Source organism: Stenella coeruleoalba (assembly GCF_951394435.1).
Source record: "Stenella coeruleoalba genome assembly, chromosome: 3".
Classification (NCBI taxonomy): Eukaryota; Metazoa; Chordata; class Mammalia; order Artiodactyla; family Delphinidae; genus Stenella; species Stenella coeruleoalba.
The window spans coordinates 159,666,045-159,683,359 of NC_137148.1; the positions used below are offsets into that span (position 1 = coordinate 159,666,045).

The window sequence follows — 17,315 nt, forward strand, 5'->3', positions numbered from 1 at the left end:
AAGAAAGCTTCATGCTTTCCAAAGTGCTTTATAAACGCATTTCTATGAGGCAGGTGGAACATGTCCTGTCAACAGTATTTTACAGAAAAGAAAATGGAGGCTGTAAAGGAAAGCTGCTTGGTCAAGGTCATTCAGTGCGTTAGGCGAGTTTTCATCACAGGAGTACTCACAGTTGAGCAGGGAATCCAGCAGGGAAAGTTTAAGGCTTTAGTCTATCTTTACACAAGTATTTTTGTATAAATGAAAAATTTACCCAAAATGAAGTGCATTAGGTGCCTAGTACTGCCTTCTTGTTCCTTAGAGTCTAGTGAGGGATATAGACTGAGCATATTCTATCCCAATGAATATAACTTAGATTATTCTGAGGGTGATCACTTGGGCTTCAGAATCTGAATTCCAGCTTGACCCCTTATGTGAAGGAAGTTACTTAATCTTTCAGAGCCTGTTTCTCCATCCCTTAAATGGTAATTTTAATGTTCTCTTATATGTTTATTAACTCATTCACTTAACAAAGCACCTGCTAGATCTCAAGTACTCTGCTAAGAATGGTGAAGCTTTTCTAGGAAGCCAGAAGGCCTCCTTCAGTGGATAGCGGAGATCAAGAGAGGTTAGAGTTAACACTTGAATTTGACAGTGGGAGAAGATGAAAGGTTCACACGGCAAGGAAAAGAGAAAAAGACTATTATACAGGTTAAAGAGCTAGACCTGGATATATTTGGAGTGACAAAATTTCTGAATTTTGATGTACCATACTTCCTGCCTCAGTTCCCACATCTTGGAAATGGGAATAATGATTAAACATGTTTCACAGTATTCATTTGGTAGAGATTAAATGAGGATTAAATAAGCATGGAAAGTGGCATAGGACAAATTTGATAAATTATTATGTATGAAAGTGTGTATAAATAAAATCAATTGCCATGACCCCTCTTCGTACCGAGTGATCACAGCATGCTTTAATTTTCTAGCTGAGTCTGGATATGGATTCGTAACTTTATTCAAACAGTGTATCAGGCACCACTTAACCTTTGGATTGGCTGGAAATTTTTGCTCCTCTGCTCTAATACAATTTAATTTTAATTTTGGTTTTTAAGGTACATGGGTATAAGTAAGAAGAGTGTTAAAGAAATGTATTTCAGATTTTAAATTCAAAAATGTAGAAAAACTTTCTTTTACTATTTTTCATTTTACCTTTGGGTGCACTGATCAGCTACTTTTTCTTCTGCACCCAGGCAAAAGGGATTCTGAAGAAAACACTTTAAAATTTTGATTTCGTATATAAGATAGTGGGAGCCTCTGCCTGCTTGATTTACATTTGTGCTCACCTTCCACTTTATGCGGGAGGGGGCATACGAGTAAAGGAAATTTTTATATGATTTCAAGTTATTTAATTCCTGATATTATATTTAGCCATGATAGAGTGTTATGATTTGCCTACAACATCCATCCTTCCTTTTCTTGTACCTTACCTTGTTCAGAGAGGACTTGTGCCTGTTCTGCTCTGAATTTCTCAACCAGTTCAGCTGCTAAAATCACAGGTGAAGCTTAGTTTCTGCTGATTTAATCCATCCAATCGAGATAGAGTTTCTCATTTTATTCAGCAAATATTTACGATGCCTTAAAAAAAGATTTTTAAAAAAATGCATGGTCTTATTTGCTAATGCTGCTGGGAATTAATTAAGTTTTAGGTTCACAGTAAAATTGAGCACAAGGTACAGAGATTTCCCACACATTCCTCTGGTGGGAATGTAATAAATTGGTACAGCCACTGTGGCAAACAGTACGGAGGTCCCTCAAAAGCTAAAAATAGAATTACCATATGATCCAGCAATCCCACTCCTGGGCATATATCCAGACAAAACTATAATTCAAAAAGATACACGCACCCCAATGTTCGCAGCATCATAGAGGCGTTATTTACGATTGCCAAGACGTGGAAACAACCTGAGTGTCCATCAACAGATCAATGGATAAAGAAGATTTTATATATATATATATATAATTTAAATTTATATATTTGCATACATATATATATATAAATACTACTCAGCCATAAAAAAGAATGAAATTAATTTTGCCATTTGCAGCAACATGGATGGACTTGGAGGGCATTATTCTAAGAGAAACAAGTCAGACAGAGAAAGATAAATACTGTATGATATCGCTTATATGTGGAATCTAAGAAATAAAACAAACTGGTGAATATAACATAAAAAAAGCAGACTCACAGATATAGAGAACAAACTAGTAATTGCCAGTGGGGGAGGGGGGAAAGGCAATTTAAGAGTTGGAATTGGGAAGTGGGAAGTACAAACTATTTGGTGTAAAGTAGGCTCCAGGATGTATTATACAACAGGGGGAATATAGCCAATATTTTGTAATAAATGGAAAGTAGTCTTTAAAGTTGTATAAAAATATTTTCTTTTTTAAAAAAGATACTTCTTAGCTGATAGAAGCTTTAGAAGTCTACAGAGGCAGATAATTTTAAAATTGCAGCATATAACTTCTGGAGCCTGGCTGACATTCTCATAGGAAGCCGCATGAAAATTACTTTCAAAGGCATTCATCACCTTAGCTTACAGGAGTCTGTTCCTTCAGTGTGTATTAGTCCATGGTGCATCCTTACTTTGACTTATCTGTGAGGTTCACTTCTCGCCCCCAGGAACAAAGCCTGCAGAGGGGCAACTTGTTTGGCTTGGGAGCCTGCCCAATATGAAAAGTTTGCAGGCAAAATCAGAAAGAACAGCTGCAGGAGGAGAGCTGAGGGTTGCCGACAGCTAACGATTCAGAAAGCAATTTGCATGAGAGCCTTCTGCTTAACAGGAGGCAGCATGTGCTGGGCAATGGTTTACCATCCACTGCCAAGCTGGTTTCTACACCCTGAGTCCTCATTCCATCAAAACATGTGTCCTGAGGGAACGCCCAGCCACCAGCTTGCACTTACCTGACTTAGCACGACCTGCCATCTAGAATTTCAGAGAGCTTTTCATTTATTAACTCACATGAATCTACTTTATCCTGAGGCTCTGGATACTAGTCCCATGCAAACTGATTTAATAACAAACATTTAAGTGCAAATCCAAGGTCATCTAGATAATATTCTTTGACAGCTTATTGCATATGAGGCACTGCACTGTGCACTTTTTATACCATATCGGACTTCATAACAGACCTCTGAAGTGGGTGGTTAAGTTTCCTGCCAAGGGATCCATACACAAGAAACGATAATCAGAAAAGACCAAAGTATTACTTATTACTAGTGAGCTAGCCGCTGTTACTTCATTTTGGAATTCTAATTGAGGCTTTCCTTCTCTCTCTCTCTTGCCCCCAAATCACAGCTGACTAGGTCATGGGACAAGCTTAAGCTAACATGCCTTATTCTGTGAATCATAAGCTGAGCTACTGGGACAGAACCATGTGACACGTTTGTCCCTTTCAAATGTAATAATTCTACCCATTGCTCCATAGATGTTCTGGTTACTGACCAATAACATTAACAATTCCTCTTCCAAGAATAGGATGGAGGGGAAAGGCACTGGATCTCCTATGCGTCCCAAACATGTGAAGGCCAAAGCATGGTGGGAGGAGAAGCATATCTCTTTGTAATATGTTTTATTCCCTGTTTTATAGATGTACCTATGGAAGATTAGAAAGGCTGAGTAACTTGTCCATGTCATGTAGCCCATGCTTTTAACTTTTTTATTATACCACTTACCCTTCTCACCTATCAATTTGCCTTTTATACTGATGTCCTGAGAAACAGACCACTGTATGGTATAGAAATGAACAACCATAAATAAGCTGGAAATGCATTTCTATTTACATTAACTAAGATAGTCACTTGTTTCTTTTAAGTGAGGTCCTCCGCCTTTTTAGGGACCTGAGTAAACTAACGATGTGCTTCCATTGATTAAACAAGAATTCTCCAATATTCCATAGAAGAATCATACATTTCTTTAAGCCCTGGGTATGCTTCTAGGGTTTAGATTCTAAATCAAATAGGTTTCTGTTTTTCATTTTAAAAAAACGAACACAGGATTTCACTTGTAAATTTATTAACTTTATTTTTCTGTCTAGCAACAAGCAGTGATTGTTGTTGGGTTGGTGGACATAGTAGAGATGGCCATTCAGAAAATCACAAATTTTAGGAACTCTAGCATTCATGTAGCTCAGAACTGTAAGAAGAGACCAGAGGAAGATCAACATGCTTTAAAGTATATTACAAATCAATATTGAAACAGAGCTTAACATATAATTCATCTGGAAAGAAGCTCAGAACATGATTGCCAGTTATTTAATATTCTGGTCAAAGACAATGGAAGCACTATTAAAGTATGGCACTTTGACTGCCATTGGAAAGGTCAGGTTTCAAACAGCAGTGCACTAGTTGTGCTCAAAATGACTAAAGAATGATGAATAATTAAGTGAAGAGGAAATGGGAGACCTGCATTCTAATCTTGTTTTGGCCACTGATGGGAATCATGTGGACTTTAAGGCCATCACACAGTCATTTACCACCTTGGTTTTCTCACCTGTAAAATGAGGGAGTGACTATAGTTCTTTAATAATCCTTGATGATCTTTAGCGCTATGATTCTAGAAGCATCTTGATTTAATACAGTTTGAGGATTTATGTCTAAACTCTAGCAAGCAGAAAAATGTTCTTTTATTTCTAAAATGGACTTGACATTGCGTTAACAGAGCAAATGAAATCTTTTGAAGATTGTTCAAAGAATCACCAACTTAAAATTCATCTCCATTGTTGGTTTTTATTGTCTGTTTAACTCTTACTAGATCTATAATAGTTTTATTTATTTTCCTTTGCACCTGGACTGGCAGCCTGTGTGGTTGGAGAAACACATCACCACTTATTTTAGATACTTTGTTATCAGAGTCAACTCTGTAATCTTTGCTCTGCCTGTGAATTATTTATTTAATTTGATGTGTTTTTTCCTGGATTCATAGAATTTCCTTTTGTCATGATGCTTCTTTCCATTTATGGGACTGTAAATACAGCTGACTAAACCTCTCTAGTGGCCGATACATATCAGGTCTTTTGTGTGAAGGATGCTAGCTAATCTTCCCGTTCATAGGCTGACTACATTTTTATTCATTTGCTTTTTTTCTACTCACCCCTGACAGTAGTATCTGTGGAATAAATAAAATAAGGATACCTACTACTTATTTAACTCGGATCAGAAAACTTGACCTTTTCCTAATTTTTTACATTTGCTAGCTTTGTGGCAATATGCACCCCTATTTTTCTATGAATCTCAGTTCACCCTCTACATGGGAATAATTATGCCTACCATACAACGTGGTGATCATAAAAGAAATTCTACCCATCTACTACCATATTGGGGAAAAATATTTGGATTGACTTTGACCAGACTTGGAGGCACATGTTTGCAGTGGCCTGTTTGAAAATCCTGACTACATGGGGTACAGTGGGATACTCTGAAGGCACCTTACAGAGGTAGATAATATCTCTCCCAGGGCATCAACGCTAAAAGTGAGAAGCATTTTGATTTCTCATCAAGAAAGAAATGTTCTGTGATGTTAATGGTTCTTAACTTTTGGTGATTCATTAAAATCTCCTGGGGAGCTTTTGATAATCTTAAAGCCCAGCCTGTAATTTATACCAATTAAATATGAATTTCTGGGGGTTGGACTGAGGCATTGGTATATTTTAAGGTTTGCAGAATGTAATGGTTAATATTTAAGTGTCAATTCAACTATATGCTGAGATACACAGATATTTTGCTAAACATTATTTCTGGGTGGGTCTGTTCCCAGATGAGATTAGCATTTGAATTGGTAGATGGAGTAAAGCAGATTTCCCTCCCCAGTGTAGGTGGGCCTCATCCAATCTCTTGAGGGCCCCAAAAGAATAAAAAGTCAGAGGAAAGGAGAATTTGCTCTCTCTGCCTGAGTGTTTGATCTGATCCCCTGCCCTCTGACTGTGGCTTACGTCAGTTCTGAAAACTACACCCCTGGATTTCCTAGCTTCCAGCTTATATTTAATATACAATGTATTTAATATTTAGTATGTTTAATACCTATTACATATGTTAAAGCAATTACATACATTACATTATATTTATTATGTATCTCCTATTGGTTCTGTTTCTCTGGAGTACCCTGACTACTATGGTGCTTCCAATACACTGTAAATATTGAGAACTACTATATATGTTAAAATACTATGGCTAAGTTCTTACAAAAGTGGATGCTCTGACAGTGTAGTTCTGCTTCTTAAATGGGCAACTCAATGAGGATAAGTAGCAATGTAAATTATTTTTTTCATTTTAAATGGTGGCCAGTCATATATATATATATAAACACTTTGGGAGGCTATAAGACACTAATTAAAAGAACTTATAGGATATAAGCACTAAAACCACATTGACTCACCACTCAGTAGAAGGAATTCTAGGCCCAAGATATAGAAACCTCCATACCTGAATCATTGGAAAAGATGTAGAAAAGACACTAAAACTATTGAAATTTTCAGAGATCCCTTGTGACCCTTTTGGAAGTCATGATATCAGGACTCACTGGCCCCTGAGTCTTGTTTTGTAATACAGAGAGGGACCCACAGTTACATAGTAAATTGACACCTGAGACTTGTTTTTTTTTTTCAGCTAGAAGTGGAAAGGAGAAATATCTTTCACTGAAGCAGAGGGTAGAGGTATAAGTGGGGAAGACAAGGTAAAGAAAGAGAAAAGAAAAGAATCCATTTAGAGAAGACTTGCTCTTGGGGCAAGCCCTGGACGTATAGTCATTTATATATCCTATTTCAGGATACATTGCATGCTTTACTGTAAGTAAGCATTTAATGATTTGTCTTCCACATACTTTGTTTCATTAAAGAGATTCACTTCTGCTGGCATTTTGTTTCATGGGATCCCAGGCCCTTAGCATAGTCGCTTAGTAAAGTGTTTGTAGAATGAATCAGTCAATATGTCCTCAAACTCAGTACCCTTCTCAAATCAGTTACCTGCTTTATACCATAACTGAGATGATATTATCATAGTGTTAGGACTCAAAGGGAAATATGATCTCGATTTTAGGGTGAGCGGCGAAGCTGCCGAGCGCCCGCGTCGCTGCCGCGGCCGGAAGACAGACGCCCCCCAAAGCCCCTCGCCTGGCTCGGAGCAACGGAGCCGGCAGCCCGGCACTCCGGTGAGTGGCGCCTCCTCCCCAGCCCTAGACCCCCGCTGGGGAGCGGCCGGCCGGGCTCTTTTGTGCAGCGCACCGGGGGTGCTCTGCGCCCCCTCCGCGCGCCCGGGTCCGGTCCGCCGGACCCCGTGGCTGCGGTGCCCGCGGTGCGATCGGTCTTTGTTTCCACCGGGGCCCGCGGCTCGGCTGGGCTCGGCTCGAAGCCTGGCAGGCAGCGCCGGGAAGGGGGAGGGGGAGGTGGACGAGAAGGGAGCGCGGGGAGGGGGTGTTCCCGGGTTTCCTGGCCGCCCCGCGGCTCCCCCGACTCGGGGGCGAGGTACGCACCCAGCGCTGCCGCGCGCCCCCTCCTCCTTCCCCCTCCCTCCGTCTTTGGATTTAAAACTGCAATTTGCTCTCCAGCTTGCTGAGTGTGTGGCGGGGGTGGGTGAAGGGGGGACCGTGGGACCGGAGAACAAGGCTGGATTTTAGGAACGGCCCTGGAAAAGGGGGAGACTGCGGAGGGAGGAGCCCCTTCCCCTTCAACCCCCAAATCCCAAGGTTCTGCTGGTGCTCTGGGAGTTGAGAGGCGGGGACCTAATGACCCGGAGCGGGTGTGGGGCGGAGGAGGGATTTGGGGGCGGCCAGGGCCGTAGGGGTTGGGCCGCGTGCCCGGTTACCTGGTGAACAAAGTCGGCTCACTTTTGCATAAATAAATAATCGCCTATCAATGCGTTTCCTCTGAGGCTCTGATTGAATCGGCCCCCTCTTCCCCAGGGGGTGGGGTGCTGAGTGACAGCTGTCAGCCCCCTGGGCCGGTAGCTGGGGGTGAATTGCAGAATCCCTCTGCTTTCTGGCTAAGGGCGCATTCCCCTGCTGGGTCCTGGTCCCCAGGCAGAGCCAGAGGGGCAGAGGGCTGGCTCTGAGTCTAGGAAATAACCTTGTTTCCTGTTCTACAGGAAAAGGGACAGCAACCCAGAGTTTGGGGGCTGGGGATGAAGACTGATGGGAGCTGGAGGGGTTCCCCAGCAGCCTGACCCCCCAGCCTCCTGCCAGGCGAAGGGGCCAGCTGAGGGAGGAAGGATGCGGGCCTTGCTGGCCGGAGGCGGGAGCTGGGGCCGTCCCTGAGACGGGCAGCGGGCACTGAGAGGGAGAAGGGAGAGAGAGAGAAGCGGGGGCGGGAATTCTCTACCGCAGACCCTGGGGGCCAGGGCCAGATGTGGAGGGGTGGGGAGTCCCCCCTCCCTCCTAGCTTGGGGGCCCTGGGGCTGGGCGGGGCTGAGCCTGGTGCCCTCCGTTCTGCACCAGTGGCTGACTGGCAGGGCCAGCTGAATTTGGGCCCAGGCGTCACCCTGGGAGGTAGGGCCAGGCTGCACCAGCCTGGCCCCTGAGCACAAGGAGGGACCCTTGGGGGGCCTGTGCCTGTCTGGCTGGGCAGGCGTTTCCCGCCGGACCAGTTGGTGTCAGGCGGGACTTGGCCCCAGTTCCCTGGGCAGAGCTCAGGGTGTGAGGACAAGTTTGCCTCCGGGTCAGGGTGGCCACATTTCGTCCGCTGCTGCCGCCGGCGGGGCGGGGGCATGCGCCCGGGCCTGGGCAGAGTCCTGCCAGGAGCATTTGGGGTGTTTCTATTGTTGGCTTGTTCCTGTTCCGTGTGGTCCGGTGTGTGTAGCTGTGTGAGCTGGGGCTGTAGGTGACAGATTACCAGTTGGTCCGTCCCCCACCCACACACAGCCCCCACCCCTGCCGCCTGGAGGGGCAGGCTGGGTTGTGGTGGTGAGCTGCAGGGGGACCCCCCAGGTGGCATGTGCCTGCAGCTTGCCATCTCCCTCCTTTGAGCAGATGTATATTTTTATAGTAATGGAAAATCAAACTGGATAGTAAGTTGAATTCATTTTTTTCTTCTGCTGTGTCAATAGTTGGAATAACCTCTAGAGACTAGTGAACTTCTTGCCCCAGAGCTCCTACCCTCCAGAGGTTGCAAAGATCAGTGAGGGCATGAGCTTTGGGGGACCAGTTCAAACCAGTGACTCTTGTCCCTCTTGGTCTGGCATTGGGGCAGGTGCCCAGGTGGGCGGGCATTGCCCCCTGCCCAGGCATTCCCCCCACACCCCACCCCACCCCAGGTGTAGTCTGTCCTCTGAGCCACCTCCTTGGTCAGTGCCTAAGCTGTGCCCAAGCCCTCAGGGACCTTCTCCTGGTGGGCTCTCTCCCCCTGCCTGGGCTCCCGGCCCACGTGTTGATATTTATTTTCTGCAGTAAAATCCATTTTTAATGCCGTTACTATTGAAATAATATAGAGAGAAACAAATGTGATGTGTTTAAGTTGCCCTCTGTGAGTTTTTAATGTGATCTATGGCTGAGGTAGTGATGGAAGGAGCTGTTCGGCTTGGAGGAATTTGGTGTCATAAAGAAAAAGAGCTTGCTGTTTATTATGGTTGCTGGGCTGGGGGGTCTGGAACAGGGTCGTGGGGGCAGGGAGCCCCAGCACCCCCAGGTGCTGTGGATGGACAGGGTTGCTTCTCGGTTTGAAGGTGCGTGGGTTCCAGGATTGTTTTGCATTGCTCCCCAGCCCTTGATGGGACCTTTGGTGAGGGGGCTTGGGAGCTGGGGGGCTTTGTCCCCTCCCATTCCACCTGGTTAGATTGGGGCAGGGAGGCTTATGGAACCCCCTGCTGAGCTAAGTGGAGGTGTACTGTAGGGAGGATGGATTTGGATTCTAAAGGAGATTAAGAGACAGAGACGCGGGATCTTTACCTGCTTGGTGTGGCTGTGCTGGAGGCTTGGAGGGCAAACTGTCCCTGGCAGAAGACCTTTTTTTTAGGGGGGGCTGATCTGGACCGGCAGAGCCCCAGAGGGACATTGCTTGTTCTCAATCAGCCTGGAGCGCTGGCTCGAGCCACTACCTCCTCTTGCCTCTGTTCCCCATTGGACAGGGGCTTCCTCCAGGCAAACCTGATCCCCCTTACTTCCCCTCTTCTCTGCTCTGCCCCACCCCAAGTCAACTTCTTTTTTTTTTTGGTTTGTGGAATACAGAGCTCTGTGCCTCAGGCCAGCCACCCAAGACCACAGGGTGCCATGCCTTCATACCAGATGCCCAGGCACTTCTGGTGTGATTAGTGAGGTCAAGCAGACTCACCATTATGGGATGGAGCCCAGCTCTGCCTCTGGGTCCCCTGGACAGAGGCAGGGGACAGAGCCGGGGAGGGGGAAGCCAGGATGGGTGGAGCTGGGAACTGAAGGGGGGGAGCAACAGTAACATTGTTGCTAATGTCAGCAGATGGGCCCCCCAGGGAGAGAGCAGGGGGAGGTGGGGAGGAAAGAGACCCAGAGAGCCCAACTTGAGGTGGAAAGAGGAAAAGATGGTGACAGAAGCCAGTGATGAGGGGGTGAGAGAGAAAACGGTCAAGGAGAAGAGCCAGGATCACAGCCCCTGGAGATGGCATCCAGGGGACCAAGAAGGCCTAGGCATGTGCCACTCCCCACCCCACAGCCCAAAATGAACGGGCACTGAGAGCCTCTCACCCAAGATCAATTGCTGCTAGGATAGTATCTGAAGGAGAGACAAGCAAACGTCTCTGGGAAAAGGGAGGAGGACAGGTGGGAGAGAGAGAGAAGGAAGCTCTCCCACAGGAGGAGGGAGAACGGGGAGACAGGGGGATTCCAGGGGTCACTTGACTAATGCTCCTGCCCCAGGGCAGCGTCTCCCCACTCCCCAAATGTCTGGGAAGAGAGCCGACCTCTTCTTTGGACCTGGGGGCGGAGCCTGAGGCAGGTACAGCACCCCACAGGTTGTGGGCGCTCTGTCAGGAGGCACCGGGCTTTTAAAAGCGGGGAACATTAGGACTGTTAGAGACACCAGGGGTGTCATCCGGTTGGATGCCCCCCACCTTGTTTGACAGGAGGAAATCCAGTCTAGAGGGGCCCCCTCCCCTTGCTTGCCTGGGACCTAGGCTCTTTCCGTCCACCTCTCTGTAGTTAGAGAGCTGGAACAGCTGCAGGGGGCCTCCTGGGTGCGGAGGGGGCCAGAGCCTGAGGAGAGGAGCAGGCGGGCACCCTTGTGGCCAGAGCCCCCCCAGGGGAGGGGGAGGCGCCGCTGCCGGGAGAGAGGGAGGGAGGGGAGAGAGGAGGGGAAACAGTGAGTCAGGCTTCCAAGAGCTGAGGATGAGAGAGCCAGAGCTGGGAGGGAGAGGGTAGGGAGGGCTGCTCAGAAGTGAGGAGAGGGAGGGGGCCCAGCCAGGGGCAAGGAGAGCTCTAGAGGGAGGGAGCCAGCCCCTGGCCCTGGCCCAGCGGTAGGGCTGTGCAGGGCTGTGCAGCCAACATGGACTTTGCCCGTGGCAGGTCAGGAAGGAGCCAGATTCTGCCCCTGCGGCGTCCTTTTCATTCCCTATTCCTCATTTATGATCCCACCCCAGGGTCTCAGGAAGAATGACTGACTGTGTCATCCCATCCCTTCCTCAGTTTCCCCATCTATTGTGGGATTTGGACTGTGAGCTCTTCTTAGGGAGGAACAGAGCCTCCTGGGAAGTGTTGGGGGGTACTTTCTCCAGCTGCTGGCTTTGTGCCGGGGGCCCTGCTGGAGGCTGCCACCAGTCAGTGTAGGGTGCAGGTCTCCGCGGTAGGGCTCCTCTCGAGCCCTCAGAGTTGCTGGGCCAGGGAGTGGCGGTGGTGGGCCACGAGTGCTGGGGTGCAGTGTGTGTGTGTGTGTGTGTGTGTGGTGCCGGGCTGGCAATGGTAGGTGGACTGCCTGGGGCCTCTCAGGATGGCCAGGGCGTAGACAGGGCCACGAACTCCAGATGTCCAGAGCCAACCTCCATTTGGGGAGGGAGGAGACACCCTTGTGATCCACCCCCCTCCGCCTTATCCCTGTGGGTCAGAGGCTCTGGGGCAGCTGGGAGGTAGGAATGGTCCCTGTGGGAGCTGGTGAGAACTGCCTATGGGGCCCCTCATGTCCGGAGCTGGGACCAGCACTGGAGGGATCCCCAGGGACTGCCTGGGAGGGAGGAGGGAAGGAGCCCCCCTCCCACCCATCTGACAGGAAGCTATGGCTTCGTCCAAGGCCTGGCATCCCCCAGTCCTTCCCTCCTGGATCCCCAGCATCTCTTCCATTGGTGAGGGGATGAGGGAGGTGGGCACTGAAGCTTCCTCTCCTACAGGGCCTGGCTTTGGGGGGAACGGTGAAGTGAAGGCATAGTGAGGCCCCCTGCCTCCCCCTACGTGCGCACACACAGACTCAGCTGCAGTGAGGCCCTGCTTTCTCCTCTCTCTGCTCTGGGGTCCTTGGCTTGGGAGCCCAGGGGAGGGGCCGCTTCTGCAGCTGGCTGGCCCCGAACTCCCAGCTCAGCCAGCTGCTACTGAAGCTTCCAGAAGCTGCAGTTCTGCACCCCCTCCCCGCCCCCTGAGCCAGGAGAGGCCTTTGCTGACCTGGGGGAGGGTGTCTTGGTGAGCGAGTGGGCACCCTTAGAAGGACTAGCACAGACAACCAGACAGATGGGTGGCGGAGCAGATGGACAGAGACACCCACGCACAGGCAGACGGAGAGAGACAGACAGATGGACCAGGACTGGGAGAGACGGACATACAGAGGTGCTGGCAGAGACAGGAGTCAGAAAAATGGAAGGGCCTGGGGAGAGAGTAACAGACAGGCAGAGACAGAGACTTGGAGACAGGGAGATCCAAGGGGGGGAGACAAGGTGACTGAGATGGGAGAAGGAGAGATACAGGGGAGAGAGGGAGGGGCAGGAAGAGACAAAGAAAGGGGGAAACCCAGACTGAGAGAAAGAGAGAGGAGAGACTGAAGGCTACAAACCACAAACAAGGATTTGATGAGAATCTGGAAGGTGTTTTCTCCTGCTTCCCTCCCCATACCCCCAGGCCAGCCAAGTCTCCATTCCTTCCACCCCCAGCTCAGTTTCCAGCTGCTAAAGAGGTCAGGGAGAAAGAGAGAGGAAGACACACACACACACACACACACACACACACTCCCCCCAGATCCCAGAGACCCCTTTCCCCTGATCTCTTTGTAGGGGGAGGGAGTTGCGGAGGGTGCCTCTCCTAGCCCTGACCCCTACTCGCAAATGTACATACCCCTTGTCTCAGAAAATATCCCAGAATACTTCCCACTCACTCCCCACTCACACTCACTGTGTGTCTCCTTGTGTAAGTGCACCCCCCCATACTCACGCCTGTCCACAGGGGCCTGGCCTCACACACACTCACAAATACACATTTTGTGGCATACATGTCCCTGCTCTCACACTCATCTTGAATCTCACAAACATAACCGGTGAACCTGTCCCTATGCTTTCTTACCCATACAGGCAGTGACACACAGGCCTCATCGTGGCTTCTCAGAACATGTTGATACACACACATACACAGTCACACTCTCACACAACAGTGGCAGACACCCCAGAGCAGAGAGAGGACTCTTTCTCTCTGGAGGAGAAGATCAGGGTTCCCAGGGAGCCATGGTGGGGGGGTATGCCCCCCGACTCTGACCTAGCTGGCAGGGCAGGGAGGCAGGAGACACTTTCAGCGGGTGGCAGCCTTCCTGCAGGGCCTGGCCTGGACACAGAGAAACTGGCTGGTGTGAAAGAGCTGAGAGCTGGTGAGAGTGTGTATGCACGTGTACAAACATGTGCGCGTATGTACAGGTATAAGGGATGGTGAGTGTCTGTTACAATGTGTATGAGAGAGACTGAGTGCATATGAGGTGGGATATGGGTGTGACAGGAAGATCCACTCCCCAAGGTGTGTGGAGTGTGTGGGTGTGGGTGTGACAGCTACTTGTCGGGTATGTCTGTGTGGAGGCATGCATATGTGACAGGTGCATGTGGCTGTACCTGGCTTTGCAGTGTGCGGGTGTGTGTCATGGGCGTACACATGTGAAGGACTGGGACTCTGGGGCTGAGGGGCATGTGTACCAGGGTGCAGTGTTCTGCAGATGTGAAGGTGTGGGAGATGTTTGCGTGTGAGTGTAGTGTAGGCAGGGTGCATGGATGAGGGGGTAGCTGTGTGAGGCTGTGAGCTCGTAGCCTGGGTTGGAGGGCTGTTTTCCAAGGCAAGGATGCTGCGTGAACAGAGGCCACCAGCATGAACACATGCGAAGGGGCTCCAAGGCACACAGTTGGGCGCTGACCCACACGACGTACGAGGACAGACAAACCCGCCCCTGTCCTCCCTCTTGGTCTCTCCTGGCGTCAGTGGTTTTCAAAGGAGCCTCCACGAGGACTGTTTGCTGTGCAGTTCCCCCCACCCCCCAGCCCGTGCCTCTTCAAACACAGGGATGCCCCCCAGGCAGCTTTGTGGAGGCTCCTGCCTCGACCATCTGAAGGCAGATGGGTGGGCTGGGATCTGCTGCCGCCCCCCCAGGGAGCGAGGAGGCGGCACTGCTCCTTCGGCCTGGGCACAGGAAGAGACAGATGGACTGCCTGTCTCGACACCCGGACGTGGGGTCTGGGGGTGGGCGGGCACCACCGGCAGAGGGGCTCTAGCGGGCAGCCCCCAGGTGGGCCCGAGCAAAGGCCAGGACTCTGCCCTTCACCTCCTCAGAGGGGCACCCGCCCTCACCCCGCAGCCCCATCACCTGTCTGGGCACAGGGGCCCAACTCCAGCCCCTTGTACCTCCTAAATACACAACCACTTCCCCACTCTCAGCTCCAGCACCCCTAAACACACAGCCCCAGCACGCCCCCAAACACACAACCACCACATGCCTACCCACCCAAACACATATTACAGCCCTAGTACTTAACCAAAACCCAGATGTTTATGACCCCCAATATACCCCCAGACACCCCAACACACACACAAGGCTTCTACCACATCCTGAAACAGATCAACTCTTCCTCCAATCCCAGCACCTCCCCAGATACACCCAGGACCCTACTGTAGCCCTAATACCTTCCACACACCCAGGTTCTCAGAGTCCCAGCACCTAACCAGACACCCACAGACTCTCCCGACGGCCCCAGCGTTTCCCTCCGCTGCAGCTCATCACGTCCCCAGACACACCGATACAGCCCCCTACACCTTTCCAAACTCTCCCCGCGACATACACGTACACACACCGCCTCAACACCCACGCAGAGGAGGACACCCCTGTAGCCACACCATTTACCTCAAACACACAGACACGGTGCATCTTTGAACAGTAATGTCCCCTCAGCTTCTCGTACCTTCCAGGCCGTGCACGTGCATGTGCATCCCACACACGCACACACCCCCCCCAGATCCCAGCACCTCCGCAAACAAGCAGTCCTCTGTGTGTTCCCCAGCAAGCTGCAGCTCCAGTACTTTCCTCAGCCATCCAAGGGCCCAGGGACAGCCCCCACCCCTCTCCAAACACCAGTCCCGCACTCATACACAGACACACAGGGCCCCAGCCCAGTCACCCCTCAGAGCAGCTCCGCCCTGCGCCCACACCTCACCCTGCAGCCGCACTCCCACCATCACACGTTCCAGCACAGCCTCCCTCCTCAGCGCTCTCCATCACCGCTCCCCCACCCCACCTTGTCCTCCCCAGCCTCCCTCCCCCAAACTCCCCCCAGATAGCCTCAGCCTTGCAGACACACTGGCCCACTCTTCCGTGCTCTCTCTCATTCTCGGCTGCCTGGTCCTCCCCCACTTCCCAGAGCCTCCTCTGCCTGGGGAGGCATCTCCACCCTCCCATTGCCCCAGGCCTTTCATTCCTGGACAGTGAGGCTGTACATCTGGTTCAAAGCTGCCCCACCCAAGACCCTGTGCTCTGGGCACCCTGGCCTGGGCTTTGGGGGTTTGGGGCCTCTTTGGGGGCTCTTGGCACCTGGTCATCCTGGTGTGTCAGCCAAGAACTCTGAGTACCCAGCCATGCCCTGACTCTGTCGTGTATGGGTGGGGGTGGGGGGGTCTGGGCAGAGGGATTTACCCCCAGCCTGCACATTCTCAGGTGCTTGCCAAATCCCCCTCTTCTTGGGCTCACCTGAGGGGGACATTGGGTCTGGAGCTTCAGGAAAAAAAGATGGAGAAGGTGCTGGCTTGACATGCTTCCCCTCCCACCCCACCCCACCCCCAGACCCGGGTTTGGGGCTTGGTCTCCCTGGGAGTCAGTTCCAACAGTGAAGGTTACTTTACTAGATGCATGATTTTAAATGGAATCTGCACCATCTGTTCCACCCCCTAATTACAGATGCACAGAATCCGCCTCAGAGGGCAGCATGAGGGGAGTGATTTAGAGGCTGAGCTGCTTCTGCCTGCATTAGGGCTGGGGAGACTGGGGGGGGCCTCTGGGTATTGCTCACAGCCCCCCAATCCCATCTCTTTCCCAGGGGCCCCTCGTGCCTCTTCTCTTGTTGGGGGAAAGGCTCCTAGAAAGGTGCCCCGACCCCCTAGAGCTGAAAGAGGAAGCAACTGCAATGCTGAGGGAGGGGTCCCTGAGAGATCGCCTGTGTCCCAGGCCCCAAGTCTGGGGAGGCAGGCTCCATTAGAGCCTTAAAAAATTCAGTGGATCGATCTCTTGCCTGCTTCTTGTGCCCTGGGGAGCCACAGGCGCTGGCCTGGCCCAGGTGTCTGCCCACCCCAGGGGTAGCAAGGATTAGTGAGGTTAGGGAGGGGGCGGTTAGAGCAGAGGTGGGGACATCCAGGTTTTGGCAGCAGAGGATGTGGCCAGGCACGCCAGGACCCACCAGGTGTGTTTGCACGTATGTGCCGGTCTTCCTTGGCGCAGCTGGCAGGCCCGACCCCAGCTTGAGCCTTGCCCTGTGGGGCTGGACGGGCACCAGGGGCCGGAGGGGATGGGCCAGGGCCTGGGCCTCAGAGGGTTCCGAGGGACACCCCGAGGATGGGTCTACCTTTGCCTGTGGCTCCGGGGACCTGGGGCCCCGGCCAGCTCGCTGGTGGTGGTGGCGGCCGCGGGCACGCTGCGGTAGAAGCTGGAGCATTCACTGTGGGGAGAAAGGGAGAGAGGCCGGCTACAGGAATTTTAAAGATTGCTGCAGGCAGGAGGGTCTCTGGAACCTTGTGGAGCGGGCAGTCATGCAGAAGTAATCCTATCGCTGCCTGCCTGGAGGAGAGGAGAGGAGAGGGGGCTGGGAGGGGAAGGATGGCGCAGCCGCCCCTTTCCCACCTCAGCCCCTGCCCCAGCCAGCTGTGGAGGGAGCCCGGGACCCCAGGGGGCTCCCC

At 51.0% G+C, this 17,315-nt stretch overlaps 1 protein-coding gene across 2 annotated transcripts in view; it reads left to right on the plus strand.

Moving 5' to 3' along the window:
- LOC307185057 (uncharacterized protein) overlaps positions 1-17,315 on the plus strand; it is a 90,967-nt gene that overhangs the window by 55,761 nt on the left and 17,891 nt on the right. For both annotated transcript variants that reach the window (XR_013827871.1, XM_079918840.1), the window contains exon 5: positions 7,073-7,184. Coding sequence is in view for 1 of the 2 variants with exons in the window: in XM_079918840.1 (XP_079774966.1) it covers positions 7,073-7,184 (112 nt within the window). In the remaining variant the exon portion in view is untranslated. The remainder of the gene's footprint in view (positions 1-7,072; positions 7,185-17,315) is intronic.